The sequence below is a fragment of the Schistocerca americana genome, chromosome 7 (genome assembly GCF_021461395.2).
Source record: "Schistocerca americana isolate TAMUIC-IGC-003095 chromosome 7, iqSchAmer2.1, whole genome shotgun sequence".
NCBI lineage: Eukaryota > Metazoa > Arthropoda > Insecta > Orthoptera > Acrididae > Schistocerca > Schistocerca americana.
The window spans coordinates 145,222,667-145,241,708 of NC_060125.1; the positions used below are offsets into that span (position 1 = coordinate 145,222,667).

The 19,042-nt window shown below is 39.1% G+C and overlaps 1 protein-coding gene across 2 annotated transcripts in view; it reads right to left on the reverse strand.

Annotated features, from left to right (window-relative positions):
• Positions 1-19,042, reverse strand: part of LOC124622609 (F-box/WD repeat-containing protein 2-like) — a 136,953-nt gene that overhangs the window by 97,124 nt on the left and 20,787 nt on the right. Inside the window, exon 2 of one of the 2 annotated variants that reach the window (XM_047148370.1) lies at positions 13,342-13,612. In XM_047148370.1, coding sequence (XP_047004326.1) covers positions 13,342-13,612 — 271 coding nt within the window. Of the gene's footprint in view, positions 1-3,438; positions 3,724-13,341; positions 13,613-19,042 lie in introns of those variants that run through there. The other variant, XM_047148371.1, reaches the window with a different exon arrangement.

The following is a 19,042-nucleotide window of genomic DNA, read 5'->3' on the forward strand; positions in this document are numbered from 1 at the left end:
CCGATCAGTGTACACTCCACAAGCCACTGCACAAGGCCTGGAAGAGGATACTTTGAACAGTATTAGTGACTTTCTGTTAAGTTCAGGTCACATACATGACATTTAATTTTTTATTATTGCACTCTTCTTAAAATGGAGGACTATTGAATTATTTGCAGTGGTGAGCCAGTACAGGAACAGCACCGTGTGGCAGCACAAGGTAGGTGCTTCTGTGGCCGCAACAGTAATAACTTCCCTTTTACAGTATCTTACACTAATCAAAAAACAAAACCACTAATAATTTTCCAGATTCTGTGTAAAATTCCATACACTCAAATTTAACTTCTCCAGGTGACTGCCTAGTCCATCTATATGGAGCTTCTAACTGTATGACTGGCCATGAGAAAAATGTGGTCATGATGTTTCCCAACACTGATGGAACACAGACACAGAAAACAGTGCAACACAGTTAAACAATATGGTAACTACAACAGCCCCTAAAGTTTATTTTACTGAGGAGAGAGGAGGAGGAGATTAGTGTTTAATGTCCGGTCGACAACGTGGTCATTAGAGACGGAGCGCAAGCTCCTTTCAAAGGAACCATCCCTGCATTTGCCTGAAGCGATTTAGGGAAATCACGGAAAACCTAAATCAGGATGACCGGAGACGGGATTGAACTGTCGTCCTCCCGAATGCGAGTCCAGTGTGCTAACCACTGCGCCACCTCGCTCGGTTCTTTTACTGACATTTGCAGTCAGTTAATGAGCTGAAGTGTATTTCCTGAAAGAGTGAAGTATGCTGTGGTAATATCAATTTATAAAAGTGGAGAAAAGCAACTGCCCTCTAATTATTACACTTTAATATCACATAGGTTTGGCTTCCAAAAGAGATTCCCTACTGAGAGAAAAATAAATAATCTCACAAATATGCTTCTCGTTGAACAAAAAAATAAATAAATAAATAAATAAATAAATAAACAACAAAAAAATACAAAATACAAAACACGACCCTGCTGGCATTTTCTGTGGTGCTGCAAAGGCCTTTGATTGCATAGATAATGAAATTCTACTAGAGAAACTAAAATGGTGTGGTGTTTAAAACATTCCCCTTTGGCATGGATGGAGTTTTATCTTAACCCTAGATGTGTATACCAGGGTCACTCTGATAGTGGAAGTTTTTGTTTGTTACTGTGCATGTGCACCTGCACATACACAACCCACTGCCAGCATTAGGCCTAAATCAGAACTAGCAGAGGACGGACTTTTGAAGTTGTGAGACATTATTGTTTAATTAATTTCACAGACATATTTTTTGAAGGTTCACTATAATACTGGTGTACACAATGTGTAAGTTTTCTGTAAGTTATGTGAAAATGGCACATAGGAATGACATTTTACTAATTGAAGATGCTTTATGCGGAACACTGTTAGAAGAATTCAATCGTGAAAGTGACATAAGTGACTTTTGTGATGCAAGTGATTCAGAAGCTGATGCTCTTGCAGCAGTTACTGACAATGGCAGAACTGATTAGTTTGTCACAGGCCAAAGAAGAAAATAGCCATCCAAGGTAAAAATGGTCACTTTTGGAACACAGCCATCCCTAATAGGGGAGGTCTGCCAATTGCCAATAACACTGTAGTCCATATTCCAAGAGTGTGGATATAATGAATAAATTTATGAATAATTGAGAACACCTCAAAATATTTCTGTAGTAAATGCATTTCATTAAATGAATAGCATCCTCATCTAATTAAACTGCAGACAAAGTCTTTAGATCTGAATCACTTTCAAGTTTCATCATTGAAAAAGTTCCATGACAGATTTTACTTAATCTCAAATGCTGGATGCATTAATACTAATATTGATTGAAAAAAATATGTCGGTGAAATAAAACACACTTAGTATATGAGAGTCCAATTTCATTACAAAATTTTCTATATTCAGGCAATTTCTCCAGCAAATAATTGATGGTCACAGTGACCCTGGTGTACAGCTGGTGTGACAATTTCAAGGGTGTACAGTACTAGTCTACCAACAGAAAACAAAAGGTCACATTAACAAATTATAACACAGAAATAGGACTAAATCTGGAGTGGAGAAACATTAAACATGGTGCTCTGCAATATTTGGTTCCTGGTCCACTCCTGTTTTTGGCCTACTTACACGAGGTACCTGGAGCATTAGAGGTCTCTTCAAATATTGTGACATTTGCCAATGATACAAGAATATTGCCAAGGGGTCAAAACACACAATTACCTGACACAGGCAGCAGACTAATGGAACAAGCTAACAAATTATTCACAGCACTTTGACCTTTCATCTCGCAAAGAGTCACATTATGCAGATCCAAACAAACCTAAATGACTTACAGGTAAAAAAAAGTAGTGAACACGAGACACACACAGGATGAGACTCCATGCGTGAATCTTCCAGACGTGCAGAATCATAGTAAACTTAGATGCACCAGCATGTGGACAAGTTAACTGGAAAGCTCAGTTCGCCTAGTTTGTACTCAAAAATCCCTCCCACTGTGTTGACCCTCCTACAGGATTGCTACCATACTTCCACTCAATACGTCCTGTGGTACAAATTTCTTCAGCTAAGGTCAAAAATTATTTAGTCTACAGAAGTGCACTGTAAGAATATTGTCTAAAGTTGATAATGAAATATCTCACAAAAGCTCCCTAGAGAACTGGGGGATTCTTACACTTATATACAAATACACACTCTCTGTAATGGTATTAGAGGTTAATAACAAGATTAAATGTACAGGGTGTCCCTCTCAAGAGTTGTCAGGCATATTTTCCCTTGCGTTTTGGCAGATATTTACAATTTCATTTTTGGAATGTATAGCTGGAGTCAGCTCTAAGCAAAATTGCTCCTCGTGTGGTCCATGCGAAGCCCAATGTCAACAGAAAGCGTCAGATTGCTCGCCATTACAAATTAAATTATTTTTAAAGTGGAATTTTACATGTTCATTCAATTGAGTGGTCCCAAATTACTCTAATGTTATATTCACTTTATTGATACGTACTCCAGCAAAGGCAGCAACATCCTGGACAGCACTAACTGCTACCGTCATGGAGCAGCACAGCTCATTCATGGCTGGCGTACTGGTTATTCTTCGTGTTCTACTGTCCCTGTTAATACATATCGATAAAGTAAAATACTGTGTCTGAATAATTTTGGATTGTTCTACCAAAAGGACATCTAAAATTCCCTTTAAAAATAATTTTGTTTGTAACGGGAAACAGACCAACACTTTCTGTCAACACAAGTTTTGCATGAAAGATGTAATGAGCAGTATTCGTTTGGGCTGACTCCAGCCCCAAAAATATACTGAAACATCACAGAAAATGCACCTGATGACTCTTAGCAGGGACACCCGGTAGAATGAATTGTGCAAATCACAACCATAATACTAAAAATAAAAATAATTTGCATATAGACAGTGCATACCTCTCTAGTATTTGGATTGGAGGTTTATAATCTGCTGCAGAAGTCAATAAGAGGTTACCAGCAGACATCAGGAAGTGTAGTGTTACGAGTATATATGGTAATCTGATGTCTTGCCTGTCCCAGCGACGTCAACTAAATGTTTATAAAATTTTCTTTAAATGTATTCGTGTTAGATTTATTTCCAAATGTTCACACAATTTTATTTGTTTTCTGTTCCATGTGGAGATCATGCCAGTACAACATCATACTTCTCTGTGGACACAGCATTTTGCAGTGTAGGTTGCCACGATGGTTTAGTAAATGGCCGGTGACTGTGAGAAGATGGGGTCCACCCTGCTGCGAACCTCATTGTGTTTCATTACAATAACATAGGTCGGCGACATTAAAATTGTTTAAATTTATTAAGTGCTTTTTATAGTGTTTTCAATGCTGATTTCAGGAAAAATAGTGAAAAAATTCCATCATGTACAGTTATTTCACAAACTGCTTGTCTAGTTTTAGCTTTTTTCGCTATTTCAGCACTCTAGTGAGTTTGAATTTTGGCTTTTAGGATCTCCATAAATTGTTATTTAGCCATTTTTATACTAGATATACGTAAAATAAAGAGTAATTAAGAGAAACAAGCAGTATTTTCATGTCAGTGCCTGTCTGTCATGCTGCCCCTTCCCCCGTCATCACCAAGCAATGAGCTTCTGCTATTGTCCTTCAATTCACAGTACCTCTTCACTCTGTATTGTTCACGTATTTTTGTTCCTAGTACTTTAAAGTAGTGACTGTTTTCTTGTGTTGTGAAGGTGCTTTATGGACAATGGCTACCACAGGATGTATAAACCTGCCAGATTGCTTCTGCTACATTTTTGGTAACTATACCATTAAAAATCAACAAAGAAACATTTCCGATTTTGTTGAAAAAGTATATTTAACCTATTTTGGTATAAAGTTAGGCGATCAAGATAAGCCTTGGGCCCCACACAAAGTTTGTCCAGTGTGTGTTGAAGAACTGAGGCAACGGTTTCAATGTAAAAAGTAGTCCTTACGTTTTGGAATATTAATGCTTTGGAGGGAGCCCAAAAATCATACTTTCAGTTTGATAAACAAAAAGGATATTTCTTACCCTAACATTCAATCAGCCATTTGCCCTGTTGCTCATGGACCTGAAGTATCAATATGCTCTCCTCCAGATTCTTTGGATGATATAGATGATCACGAGACATTGGCTCAGCAAGGAGATAGTGAAGAAGACAGAGATGGCTATGATCCTGGCACAACCGATCCCATTCCATTATCACAATCTGAACTGAATGATTTAATTAGAGACCTAGGCCTTTCTAAAGATTTGGCAGAGGTTTTAGGATCTAGATAGAAAGATAAACATATATTGGCTCTGGGTATGTCCTTTTCTTGGTATTGATCAAGGGAAAAGGAGTTTGTATCTTTCTTCTCTCAAGAAGGTGGCCTGGTGTTTTGCAGTGATGTTCCTGGACTTACGGCATGTTTCAAAATAGAATATGCTCCTGATGGGAGCATTGACTCTTCAAAAAGAAGCCTTAAAGCAGTACTTCTACATAATGGCAATAAGTATGCTTCTATACCAGTTGGACACTTGGTTCACTTAAAAGAATGTTACAAAAACCTTGAACTGGTTTTAAGCAAACTTTCCTATTCAGACCACAAATGGACACTATGTGGTGATTTAAAAGTGATTTCAATGCTGCTTGGTCAACAAAGTGGCTATACAAAGTACCCTTGCTTTCTCTGTGAATGGGATAGTAGAGACAGAAAGCAACACTACATAAAAAAAGTTTGGCCCTTGAGAAGAACCTTACAGGTAGGAGTAAAAAATGTTGAGAGGAAAAGCCTTGTGGATCCCAAAAAGGTGTTACTTCCACCACTTCACATTAAGTTGGGTCTGATGAAACAATTTGTTAAGGCATTGCCAAAAGAAGGGGAGTGTTTCAGATATCATTGTGGACAGTTTCCTGGTTCATATGTGGCAAAGCTAAAGGAAAGAATCTTCGTCGGACCAGACATTAGAAAACTAATGACAGATCACAACTTTGTGGTCAAAATGAAAACAAAAGAAAAGGCAGCAACATACATATTTTAAATTAGTTGTTACTGGTTTCCTAGGAAACAAAAAAGATCCAAACTACAAGAGAATCGTCGCAGACATGCTCGACAACTTTAAGAAGTTGGGCTGTTACATGAGCATTAAAGTTCATTCTCTCCACTCACATCTTGACTACTTCCCTGCAAACCTTGGTGATGTGAGTGAAGAGCAGGGCAAAAAGATTCCATCAAGACATCAAAGAAATGGAAAGAAGATATCAAGGAAGATGGAATGTCAACATGATAGCGAACTACTGCTGGATGATAAAAAGAGATTCAAGAAGTCCACAGCTGGAAAAGCAATAAAAGACACTTCGTCAGAAAGCGAAAGTGTAATTATAAGGATTTATGAGCTTAAAGAGAAATGGAAGTGTACTGGAAATGTAGTTCAGAACATGATTTATAAATAAAATGAAATTTTATAATGTTGGAAAAAATGTGATAAATTGCTTAAATTTTGTTATTATACCCAAAAATACTCCCTTTTTTGTGAGAAAACCTGGCATGATAGAAAAAATGGATTGCATTTTTGAAATCAGCACTGAAAAGTACATAAAAGTCAGTTATCAAATTTCAAACAATTTTCAAAAAATATTTTTTGCAGACCTGCGTAATTAAAAAACAACTGAATCAATGCTTTTCAGATGAGCCTGTAATTGATGCAAGGAATATTTAGTATCCTTTATAAGTTGTCAGAAGGTGGATGTGGTCTGTATCACACTGCTAATACTTCAGGTGTATACAGTAAGAGAGGAATTGTTCCATGTATCAAATATAAAATAAACTTCAATCAGACAAGAGAGATATATGGGAGTTCTGAATATTTTATTTTGAGAACATTTAATATTCCACAATGCTGTATCTAAAATTAATGGAACAACATTTAAATAATAATAATAAATATTTTGATTGAAAATATAGTCTCAGATACCACCGAGTGAAGAGTACGTCATCACTGAAAGGTAGACATCTCCGACTTAATGATCTGACAGTTAGTTCTTCAAGCACAATTAAATAACGCTGTTCTCTGCTGAGAATTGCTCACAGAACCTGCATATTTACGAGGAAAATATGCCAAAGCAGTATGAAATCTTGTACTTTTTAGGGAAAAAAGATAATTAATTCACTATAAAATACTTCCAGGTTTCATCGAGTTTCCTAGGAGTCTGATGCCAATGAATTAATACCTGCTGCAGAAAGAACAAAACATCAAGTTCAAAAGAAACACTACAGCAGGAAATTGAGAATAACAAGGTATTCAAAAATATAGCAAAAAGTTACCTCACAAGCCACTTCTTCTGCAATTTATCAGACTATTTGGGTTCAGGCACGTAAATTCTGCTTAACTCTAAGCAGGGTGTGTTACAGTTACATACAAAATGAAGTATCAGGTCAGAGAAAAACAACATGATAATAAAATGACAGCCAACCGGTGACAAGCACACAGTAGTTGCTCTGGCAAACAGACATGTTTGGGTATGTCTAGCAGTGTGGTTTTTTTTCAATCATTTGTTCAATGATGTCAACTTTGTAGCAATGTCGACCACAGGCATTTCAATCACTTCCAGCAATATTTCAGAGAAAAAAAGATTGTTTGAAATTTAACGTTTATGTTTTACATTTTACTATTGTCTTAGTTCACACTGTCTGATCTACTGTAGTTGTTAGAATAAAGGTTACTTCATGCTCTCTGTACATTATCAAAAATTAAAACAAGTGGCCTTTTGATTTCACCATTGACAACAATGCACCTTACAGCAAAAACACATGGACTACCTTACTGCAGTGCTGTCTCTGCAGTACAGCTCATCATCTTAACAAAATAATAACATTACGACACTTTTAGAACAGTTGATATAATAGAAAGGCTATATTCAGTAAATATGGCAGAAAATCTACATCTGACTTAACCAGCAATGAATACGAATTTAAGAGTTGTCTAGCTTTCACTGCTCAGCTGAAGCCATCATCTTGAGCAAATTTAATTAGTAAGTGCACTCCTTGGCATAACAGGTATCAGCTGTGGCAAGTTACTTTAAATGCACACACTTCCACCTACTTGCCACTGATTAATTGTCATTTTATGGCTGTATGTCCTCAATGGTGCATCTCCAAACTACAGTTATTTGGAAGAGCTCAGGAAAAAGATAGATTATAAGTAGAAGCAACTGTCAAACTGTACTGTAGTACACTGTTCTGAACACAACTTGCCCATCTACAGTCTAAGTATGAAACTTCCCAGTGCTGAAGATAGGAGAAACTCTAATCATTGTGCAACTTACTTTTCACACATCCAGAGTGAAACTAAAGATTAAAGCTGTATTAAGTGCCAATATCACAAAAAAGGACAAAAAGAAAATTAAAAAACACTTCTCGATTTGTTGTCTTGTACTTCATTGGATTACCACTCTGTTGACATTGTACTGGTAAAACTTAGCACTTAAGTCCACAAATGGGGCAGTAGCATGCAGAGCACTTTTCGTTTACAGTATGTACATAGGCAACACATCAGTTTCACACAGCTGATGGGAGTATAGATGTAGACAGCCAAAGAGATGAAAACTTCCTGGCAGATTAAAACTGTGTGCGGGACCGAGACTTGAACTCGGGACCTTTGCCTTTCACGGGCAAGTGCTCTACCAACTGAGCTACCCAAGCACGACTCACGCCCGGTCCTCACAGCTTTACTTCTGCCAGTACCTTGTCTCCTACCTTCCAAACTTTACAGAACCTTTCCTGCGAACCTTGGAGAACTAACACTCCTGAAAGAAAGGATATTGCGGAGACCTGGCTTAGCCACATCCTAGGGGATGTTTCCAGAATGAGATTTTCACTCTGCAGCGGAGTGTGTGCTGATATGAAACTTCCTGGCAGATTAAAACTGTGTAACGGACCGAGACTCGAACTCGGGACCTTTGCCTTTCACAGGCAAGTGCTCTACCAGGCTGTGGCTGTGGCTAAGCCATGTCTCCACAATATCCTTTATTTCAGGAGTGCTAGTTCTGCAAGGTTCGCAGGAGAGCTTCTGTTAAGTTTGGAAGGTAGGAGAGGAGGTACTGGCAGAAGTAAAGCTGTGAGGACGGGGCGTGAGTCGTGCTTGGGTAGCTCATTTGGTAGAGCAGTTGCCCGCGAAAGGCAAAGGTCCTGAGTTCGAGTCTCAGTCCGACACACAGTTTTAATCTGCCAGGAAGTTTCATATCAGCGCACACTCCGCTCCAGAGTGAAAATCTCATTCTGGAGCCAAAGAGATGTTCACTGTAACAGTTATGACACTTGCAGCACAATCTGAGATCTTGGTTATATGGAAAAGTGCCAGTTTTGCTGGAAGATGGTAAAGTCATCAAATGTAAATATTACATTATCAAGATTGAGGCAATAGGCTGATATATAATTTAGCCTGAGACCTGCATTTGCCACTGGCAATATGTGTTCCATATTCAACACTCATCATCATGACAATATGCAAACCAGACTTTGTGGTTGGTTCATGTAGTTCTATTTTCTGAAGAAAGATGTCATTGCCAATATCAGAAAAGCCTCTTTTACACAAGTGATTCTTGCCTTATTTGACTAGCAGAGGCAAGTGAGTCTACTGCAGCAGACTTGGTGAAGTCAATGAATGTGATACAAGAAGAAACTATTTATTGGATTACAGGTCATAATGTCGAAATGATCTGCAGTGTGTTAAAAGGTTGAAGTTAGATCAATTGGTGATAATTTAGCTTGGATTTGGCAAGCCCAACAGTTGTGATGATATGACAAAAAGCTTGGCAACATTTACCAAACAGTTCAAGTACTTATTCAGAAGATGGTCAGTCATCACAGGTTATATACATACATCTTATATTGCTCCATATAGTCTTTTCAGCTATACATCGTGTGATAGAAATTTGTTTTGATGATTATGACTGCTGCATTTTTAGAATACGCGGCACATTTTTTCCTTTGCATTGACGTTATGATTCGATACAATTGTTTCTACTTTTTGCTATGAAATACATTGTACAATGTCCTGCTCTCACATTAGTCGTCTATTTACAACCATCTACTGACACTCTGCTCCATTCCCATCACACCTCATGCAAGCACTGTTAGATTTTCTCCATCACATATGTAAGTAATCACACTCCCCTGATCTAAACTCTTGTCAAGTTGCACAGCGTGACAAAATAAAGCAAAACACCCAAAAGGTGAGGGGAAACAAAATAAAACTTCATTGGTTGAGAGGAAATATGATGTTATTTTAGTCATTACGAAATCAAGTCAAATTTACAAAAACTTGGCAATATGTGACTACTAATCAGTATGACGTTGTACCCCATCTGGCCTGGATGCATGCATTGATTGGGAAGAAAGTCCTCTCCTCAGGCAAAGTGGCCAATAAATCTTGTTACTCATCCTCGATATTCTGATTACTAGCACCAGGGTTGTAGTCGACATCCAAGCGGGACCCACGGATTAGGGAATATTGATAACAGGGGAACCTCAACATCACACACATTGTTTATACAGAAATTTGGCGTGTGTGGATTAGCATTGTCCTGCTGATAAATGGCACCACAATACTATAACTTAAGAGGTAACACGTCAGAATGCAGGATGTCCATGATGTATCGTTATAATGTCAGAGTTTCTTCAGTCACTACCAGCCATGACCTGAAGTCATACTCCACGGCTCCCACACAGTTGTTGTTGTTGTTGTTGTTGTTGTTGTGTACTTCAGTCCTGAGACTGGTTTGATGCAGCTCTCCATGCTACTCTATCCTGTGCAAGCTTCTTCATCTCCCAGTACCCACTGCAACCTACATCCTTCTGAATCTGCTTAGTGTATTCATCTCTTGGCCTCCCTTGCGATATTTACCCTCCACGCTGCCCTCCAATACTAAATTGGTGATCCCTCGATGTCTCAGAACATGTCCTACCAACCGATCCCTTCTTCTAGTCAAGTTGTGCCACAAGCTCCTCTTCTCCCCAATTCTATTCAATACCTCCTCATTAGTTATGTGATCTACCCATCTAATCTTCAGCATTCTTCTGTAGCACCACATTTTGAAAGCTTCTATCCTCTTCTGATCTAAACTATTTATTGTCCATGTTTCACTTCCATACGTGGCTACACTCCATACAAATACTTTCAGAAACGACTTCCTCACACTTAAAATCTATACTCAATGTTAACAAATTTCTCTTCTTCAGAAACACTTTCCTTGCCATTGCCATTCTACATTTTATATCCTCTCTACTTCGACCATCATCAGTTATTTTGCTCCCCAAATAGCAAAACTCATTTACTACTTTAAGTGTCTCATTTCCTAATCTGATTCCCTCAGCAATACCCAACTTAACTCGACTACATTCCATTATTCTCGTTTTGCTTTTGTTGATGTTCATATTATAGCCTCCTTTCAAGACACTGTCCATTCCATTCAACTGCTCTTCCAAGTCCTTTGCTGTCTCTGACAGAATTACAATGTCATCGGCGAACCTCAAAGTTTTTATTTCTTCTCCATGGATTTTAATACCTACTCAGAATTTTTCTTTCATTTCCTTTACTGCTTGCTCAATATACAGATTGAATAACATCAGGGATAGGCTACAACCCTGTCTCACTCCCTTCCCAACCACTCCTTCCCTTTCATGCCCCTCGACTCGTGTAACTGTCATCTGGTTTCTGTACAAATTGTAAGTAGCCTTTCGATCCCTGTATTTTACCCCTGCCACCTTCAGAATCTGAAAAAGAATATTTCAGTCAACATTGTCAAAAGCTTTCTCTAAGTATACAAATGCTAGAAACGTATGTTTGCCTTCCCTTAATCTATTTTCTAAGATAGGTCGTAGGGTCAGTATTGCCTTATGTGTTCCAATATTTCTATGGAATCCAAACTGATCTTCCCCGAGGTCGGCTTCTACCAGTTTTTCCATTCATCTGTAAGGAATTCACTATAGTATTTTGCAGCTGTGACTTATTAAACTGATAGTTCGGTAATTTTCACGTCTGTCAACACCTGCTTTCTTTAGGATTGGAATTATTAAATTCTTCTTGAAGTCTGAGGGTATTTCGCCTGTCTCATACATCCTGCTCACCAGATGGTAGAGTTTTGTCAGGGCTGGCTCTCCCAAGGCTGTCAGTAGTTCTAATGGAATGATGTCTACTCCCGGGGCCTCGTTTTGGCTTAGGTCTTTCAGTGCCCTGTCAAACTCTTCACGCAGTATCATATCTCCCGTTTCATCTTCATCTACACCCTCTTCCATTTCCATAATATTATCCTCAAGTACAATGCCCTTGTATAGAACCTCTACACACTCCTTCCACCTTTCTGCTTTCCCTTTTTTGCTTAGAAATGGGTTTCCATCTGAGTTCTTGATATTCATACAAGGGGTTCTCTTTTTCCCCAGGTCTCTTTAATTTTCCTGTAGGCAGTATCTATCTTACCCCTAGTGAGATATGCCTCTACATCCTTACATTTGTCCTCTAGCCACGTTGCTTAGCCATTTTGCTCTTCCTGTCGATCTCATTTTTGAGACGTTTCTATTCCTTTTTTCCTGCTTCATTTACTGCATTCTTATATTTTCTCCTTTCATCAATTAAAATCAATATTTCTTCTGTTACCCAAGGATTTCTAGCAGCCCTCATCTTTTTGCCTATTTGATCCTCTGCTGCCTTCACTATTTCATCCCACACAATATCAGGAGTAATTCCAATGTGCCTCTGCAAAACACTGTATGAATGGGACTGCTCCTCATGTCACTGCCACGCCAGCTGACAATGGTCACATGGGACAGTGCTGGACCATGAATCATCACTGAACTCAATACAATGCCATTCCTTGGGTTTCCATGCTTCCAAGTCATGGCACCAATAAAAAGGCAGCTGTTTGCAGTATGGTGTTAGTGGCAGCCTATGCATGGGACAGTAATTCCCTAGTTCATCTGCTATTAGTCTCTGAACAATGGTGTGGGGTGACACAGATGTTGCACGGAGTCCATTACTTGTTTCTGGATGGCAGGTGCAATAAAGGGCTTTAGAAAATGCGTTTATTGTACAAGAATTTGATCCTCCCTTGGGGTGGTTACAGGTGGACAATAGCAACTTAAATGATGAGCCCACCTGTGCTCATGTTCCCATGCAATGCAACATTGGGCCACTGTCATATCCGAATGCCACAAAGTCTCGATACAGGACAATTTAACCAGCCGGCCAAATGGCGACCCACAGTAAGGCCCCTTTGAAACTCTGCCAGGTGCTGGTAGTGCTGTGTCACGCGAGTATGCAGCATCTCCATGTCCTTTACAGTTATCATTAAACATCTGACATTGCTCTTGCTCCTCAAAAACCCGACCACACTTGGTAAAACACTAAACATAAACCACATTAATGTACTGTAGTAGCCATTCTCCCTGTCACAGATAAATCCATCTCTTATCATTTACATACTGCCTGCTGGTGTGCACATGGACCAAGATACATTGACATCTGACCATGTCTTCTGGGTGCTGCAGTTATTTTGTCAGGCAGTGTATAGAAAGTGCTTTACAACTCCTCATTTCCTTAATTTCAAGAGTTTCAGTTTTTCTGTTCCTTGAATACACTCTGTATCTTCTACAGATTTAAATACTTTCCAGTAAAGTGAGTTACAATGTCAATGTTAACGAAAACATAAGTCATATTTTCCAAGTAGTGCTTCTCACAAAAATGTTTGAACGCTTTTCTTCTTCTAAAATGTATGCCAGCACAAAAACACTGCATAAACCTACACAATTAAATGTTTATAATTTATAAAGCCACACACAAACCTATTCCACTCCTTATTCACACAGGATGCTTGTATCAATGATACAACATCAATATAATGACATATGTACTCCTGTAATTCCACTGGAAGAAAGACTAGTATGTCATGATGAAAGTATTTGTGCACTTCTTTAAATATTTTGTAGCGTACTTCTGGAGTTGTTCCTTCTAAAAGAAAGCCAAAAAACTTCACCTGCTCATCAAGTGACAATGACTTAAATTTAGTTTGTGCCTCTATGATCCACTTTTCAGCAGACTCATTACGTTCACCATCTGGAACAAAAGAAAGAAAAAAATATATCATCAATGAGCAAAGAAGTCTGATATCAAAGCAATGGGATGAGGTCTTACAACAAAATAGTCTAATTCGAGCAACTGAAACTGAAGTAATGATGTTAAGATAAAATAACAGGAACAGAAAGCTGGCAACAGTGATAGATGGAGCAATTACTTTCCTGCAACTCTCACTATTAGGGTTCAAATACTAAAATAAGAGCAGAATGTGACAATACAGTATTATAGTTGATGTACCTCTGTGTACAGAAACTTTTTGCCCAATATGACTTTAGAACATGTGTAACCAATCTCCACAAGACCAAAATACCATCACACTGCTTCTGGTCAAAACATCTTTAGAATCTGAGTAATCCTGTGATCATTTAAAAAAAGTATATTTCATATGGCACTGATAGCTGGTATACCTACAGGGTAGCTTCAGCCGCTTGTCCAAAGGGTGTTCGTTCTTCCTTGATGCACGTTGGCCTCTTCCTTGGCAGATGGCTGATAGTTGTATTATACGTATGTTTGTAGAGTGTAGGAGAATATAATGGATGCGTGTGTAGTGTAGTGTATTGTAGTGTAGCATTTTGTTATGTTTGCATTATATGAGGATGATGAGAGAAGGGGGAGGGTGAAACCCAGTGTCTGCACATAGCCTACTCCTTGCAAAGAGCACTGAGGAGGGCTCCAAGCTTAACACCCCAATTCAACAAACAGATCACCATCAAACATGTCACAGACCCTCATTTCATAAGTAACAGTTGAGAGATTTGGAATTTAACCCTGAACATTGGTGCAAAGACTGCTTATCAGGAATTTTATGCCGCAATCCCTTTTCCTCTTGCTAGTCAACTACTGGCAGTGAAAATTTCATCCACCATACGGATTCGAACCAGTTTACTTCCAAGTCTGGAAGTCAGAATAAGTGGTAACATGCAAGGAAGGACGATTAAAGTTTAGTGCTCCCGTTGACAACAGTCAGTAGAAAGCACACACAAGCAAGGTTTAGGGAAGGATATGGAAGTAAATTGATCATATCCTATTCGAATAAGCAACCCGGCATTTGAGTTACATGATTTAGGGAAACTACATAAGACCTAAACCTGGATGGTATATGGGGATTTGAACTTTGGTTGTCTCTATATGAGTTCACTGTCTCAACCATTTGGCCACTTTGCCTGGTGGTAGTAGGCATTTGCAAGTAATCCAAGAAAATTCTGAGTTAGGAACAGCAGCATTATGTGGGCCATAAGGAAGAGCTTTGAGGACCACACGACAAACTCACTGATTCAATGATGATAATGCTGAAGAACTACAAGCTTTATGAGTACATACAAAACTTCCCGCAGCAGGATTTGCAGAGAAACTAGTATATTCTGTGCTGCAGCAGACTGTTATCATAGACAAGCATTTGTGGCATCTGAATAATGTGTTCATGAGAGTGATCGTACCAAGACAATCAATAGTATGGTAAACAAAACAAGTACACATTTCCACAAAAGTGGTAGAGTATTGAGAAGCTACAATTTTCTACACTTTTCACTTAGGCCTGTGAGAAAGAGAAGCATGGCTCAATTGGTGCATGGCAAAAGTAAGACTGCAAATCACAGGTCCATGTTTCACGCTCGAGTTGGTCTTAGATTTCATTCAGGTGATGTTCACATCTTAATGTGCTTTGCATACATCAAAAAAATAAATGTACACTGTAACTGAGGTGTCACATTAAATTATAGATTCTTCAATTAGGGATGGGGTCAGTCAGTTCTTAGATCAGAAGAAAGCCATGGCATACTTTCAATATGACTGTGCCTAATTAATCATTACAGTGCTCAAATCGAATAGTGTAGGTCTGCTTTATTTTGCTGCTTATCAATCTAGGAAGGCATGAAACCTGTCAATATGAAGATATTTCAGTTTATTGGTGGTTGTGCTGTCAATATATGTGGCAGTAATCATTACGTGACTAGTGTAGGTGAGGCAGGCAAGGTAAGCATTTATGATAATGAAATCTTATCATGTGATGTGGCTTACGTGAGTCCTTTGGAATCAGCTTAACTGCTGCAGGAAATATTCAGATCTAGATTAACCATGTGCTTGTGGGATACATGTAAAGAGTTTGTGACCACAACAGAACTAATATAATTTTCAATCATTAATGAGAGTGTTAGTGGCAGTCATGACACAAATGAAAAGCAATGGCTGCTTTCTGTTCCAGGAAACTAGATGAGGGGGTGAAGTACTGAAGCAGGTCCAATGAGCTGAGTGATGGAAAATGTGTCCAGAAAGTAAAGCATCCTTTTTTTTTTTTTTTTTTTTTTTTTTTTTTTTTTTTTTTTTTTTTTTTTTTTTTGGCAGTCCTATTAGCCCCAGAGCATTTGGACAGGTCGGGTTAATTGTAAGACTCTTGGCTTTTCAACATTTCCTTACTAAATTCCCTCTGAGCTCTAGGAGCATCCAATTAGTCATTCCCATGAACATCCCAATACTACATGCATCACATTGCACAATGGGGCCAACATACTAACAAAGATACACAATTGTGTTCTTTGGTAAACTCAACAGAAGTCTTGCCAATACTTGCCAAATGATAACGGAAAACCTACGGGTACTTTGCTTTGGAGCATGAAGTCATTTAAGGAAGTCTAGGAAGTTGTTAAGGCTTGTATCCCCCTCCCATTCCTTCCCTGACACCAACACCTCCTCCTCCTCAGACAAAGACTGTTGGTGGATGAGGTGCATATGTAGTGTTCCGAGTCTACGTGTAACTACGTAACATCGTTATGTGATGGAGAAAATGCATCGCCGTTTCTGGATCCAGTATAGCCCCTTATGGATTGATTGCTCCTGGTGGCAACATTAAGTAGTTTATATTAATAAGTCACAGTTGTGGAGGCAGATGTCAGTGATACTGACGCCCTGGAGCCCACAGCAGATATGACCCTGTCGATTGTGATGGCAAAGAGCATGACACTCTGTTTTCTACTCCCTACTCCTTAGTCCACCTCTACTCCCCAACCCCTTGCCTCATGGCTCATATCCCTGCAACAGGCCTAGATAAACGACCTGTTCCATTCGCCCTCCCTCTACCACCTATACCAGTCCCGTCAAAGACATCTCCTACCTGGTCAAAAGCAATGCTACCAGTGAAAGCAGCCATGTTGTCTTCAAACTAAGCTTTTTTACTCCTTACTACGTGGGCATGACAACTACCAGGCTGTCTGCCTGCATGCATGGCCACCACCAATGGCCATGAGAGAGCTGGACCACCCAGTTGCTGAACATGGTGTCCAACACAATGTGCTTTACTTCAACGAATACTTCACAGCGTGTGTCATCTAAATCATTCCTACTAACAACAGCTTTCCTCAGATGAATATGTGGGAACTCTCCCTACAACATATCCTTTGTTCCCATAACCCCTGGTCTCACCCTTCACCCTACCCTCTCCCTGCTTCCTCTCCAGCACTACACACAGCTTCTACAGCTTCTATTCTGCCAACACACCTACAGTCTTTCCCTCTTTTCTCTTTCTCTTCCTCTCATGCCCCATTTGGATTCCCCATCTCCTTCCCTCCAGCAAAGCAACCTACTTCTGCACCTAGCAGCACTATCCTGTCCACGTCATGACCCTCCACACTCTCACAGGTAGCGCACCATCTTCCCCCACCCTACCCTGTTACCCTTCCCCTTCCCTGCACCATGCCATCTGCTTAACCCCACCACCCACCCTACATTGCTGGTCATGTCAGAGGCAGTCACAGGTCACAACTGGGCCACAGAGGCACGACACAGTGGCCATGTCCATGTGAATTGTGAATTGTGAATATGTGTGTGTGTGTGTGTGTGTAAGTACAATCTAACTTCTGCACCACTTCAGTGCAGTAATGTGTTCATTGTAAATAAGTATTATAGTAGTTGTATTACACGTTTATTACCTTATAAATAAATTTTAAAAAAAATTATTTTAAATTCAGTACATTAGTATTTGTAAAATGACTCATTCATGTAGTGTTCATTAAAAAATGACGATCATTCCACTTGGGACCTGTGGAATGGTACATTAGCTTATTTGTTTCAGTTATAAATATTTGTCATGTATTGTTGTTTTTCTGACATGTTCTACATCCTGGAGGACCTCCTCATTGCGGGTCAACTGGAATGAAAGTTAATCTAATCTAATCTATGTACATTCTGTATGTGAAAATATGTGCACTGACATCCATGAAACTCAATAACATTGATGCTTAACAACTTTCGAGTGGTCGCAATATATAAGATGAATGAAGATTTTAACTGAACTGTGTTGTAATTAACAAAGTGTGTCGTGTCATTGTCATTGGAGTGAGCTTGGACACAGTGATTCTCATTATTGGCTGATTTAACTGAGTTACCACAGTGTATTTTTCTCTGATAAATTACTACAGAATAGTTCTAAGTGTGAACTGTGACTTTTTGTGTAAATCTGAACTGCTTTTTGTGCCTAAAATAGAATAATTAACTTTGCCACTGAATTCTTGATAGTAAATGTAGGTGCTGATCTGCTTCTACACAATGATATAGTTTTTTTCTAAGACGTAAACTGTTCATTGCCAATAATACTGAACTTTCAGAGGAATGACGGTGTCTGTAGGTGCAATTCAAATTGTTGTTGTTGTTGTTACGGTCTTCAGTCCTGAGACTGGTTTAATGCAGCTCTCCATGCTACTTTATCCTGTGCAAGCTTTTTCATCTCCCAGTGCTTACTGCAACCTACATCCTTCTGAATCTGCTTAGTGTATTCATCTCTTGGTCTCCCTCTACGATTTTTACCCTCCACGCTGCCCTCCAACGCTAAATTTGTGATCCCTTGATGCCTCAGAACATGTTCTACCAACCGGTCCCTTCTTCTTGTCAAGTTGTGCCACAAACTCCTCTTCTCCCCAATTCTATTCAGTAGCTCCTCATTAGTTATGTGATCTACCCATCTAATCTTCAGCATTCTTCTGTAGCACCACATTTCAAAAGCTTCTATTCTCTTCTTGTCTAAACTATTTATCATCCACGTTTCACTTCCATACATGGCTACGCTCCATACAAATACTTTCAGAAACGATTTCCTAACACATAAATCTATACTTGATATTAACAAATTTCTCTTCTTCATAAACGCTTTCCTTGCCATCGCCAGTCTACATTTTATATCCTCTCTACTTCGACCATGATCAGTTATTTTGCTCCCCAAATAGCAAAAACTCCTTTACTACTTTAAGCGTCTCATTTCCTTATCTAATTCCCTCAGCATCACCAGACTTAATTCGACTACATTCCATTATCCTCATTTTGCGTTCGTTGATGTTTATATTATATCCTCCTTTCAAGACACTGTCTATTCTGTTCCACTGCTCTTCCAAGTCCTTTGCTGTCTCTGACAGAATTACAATGTCA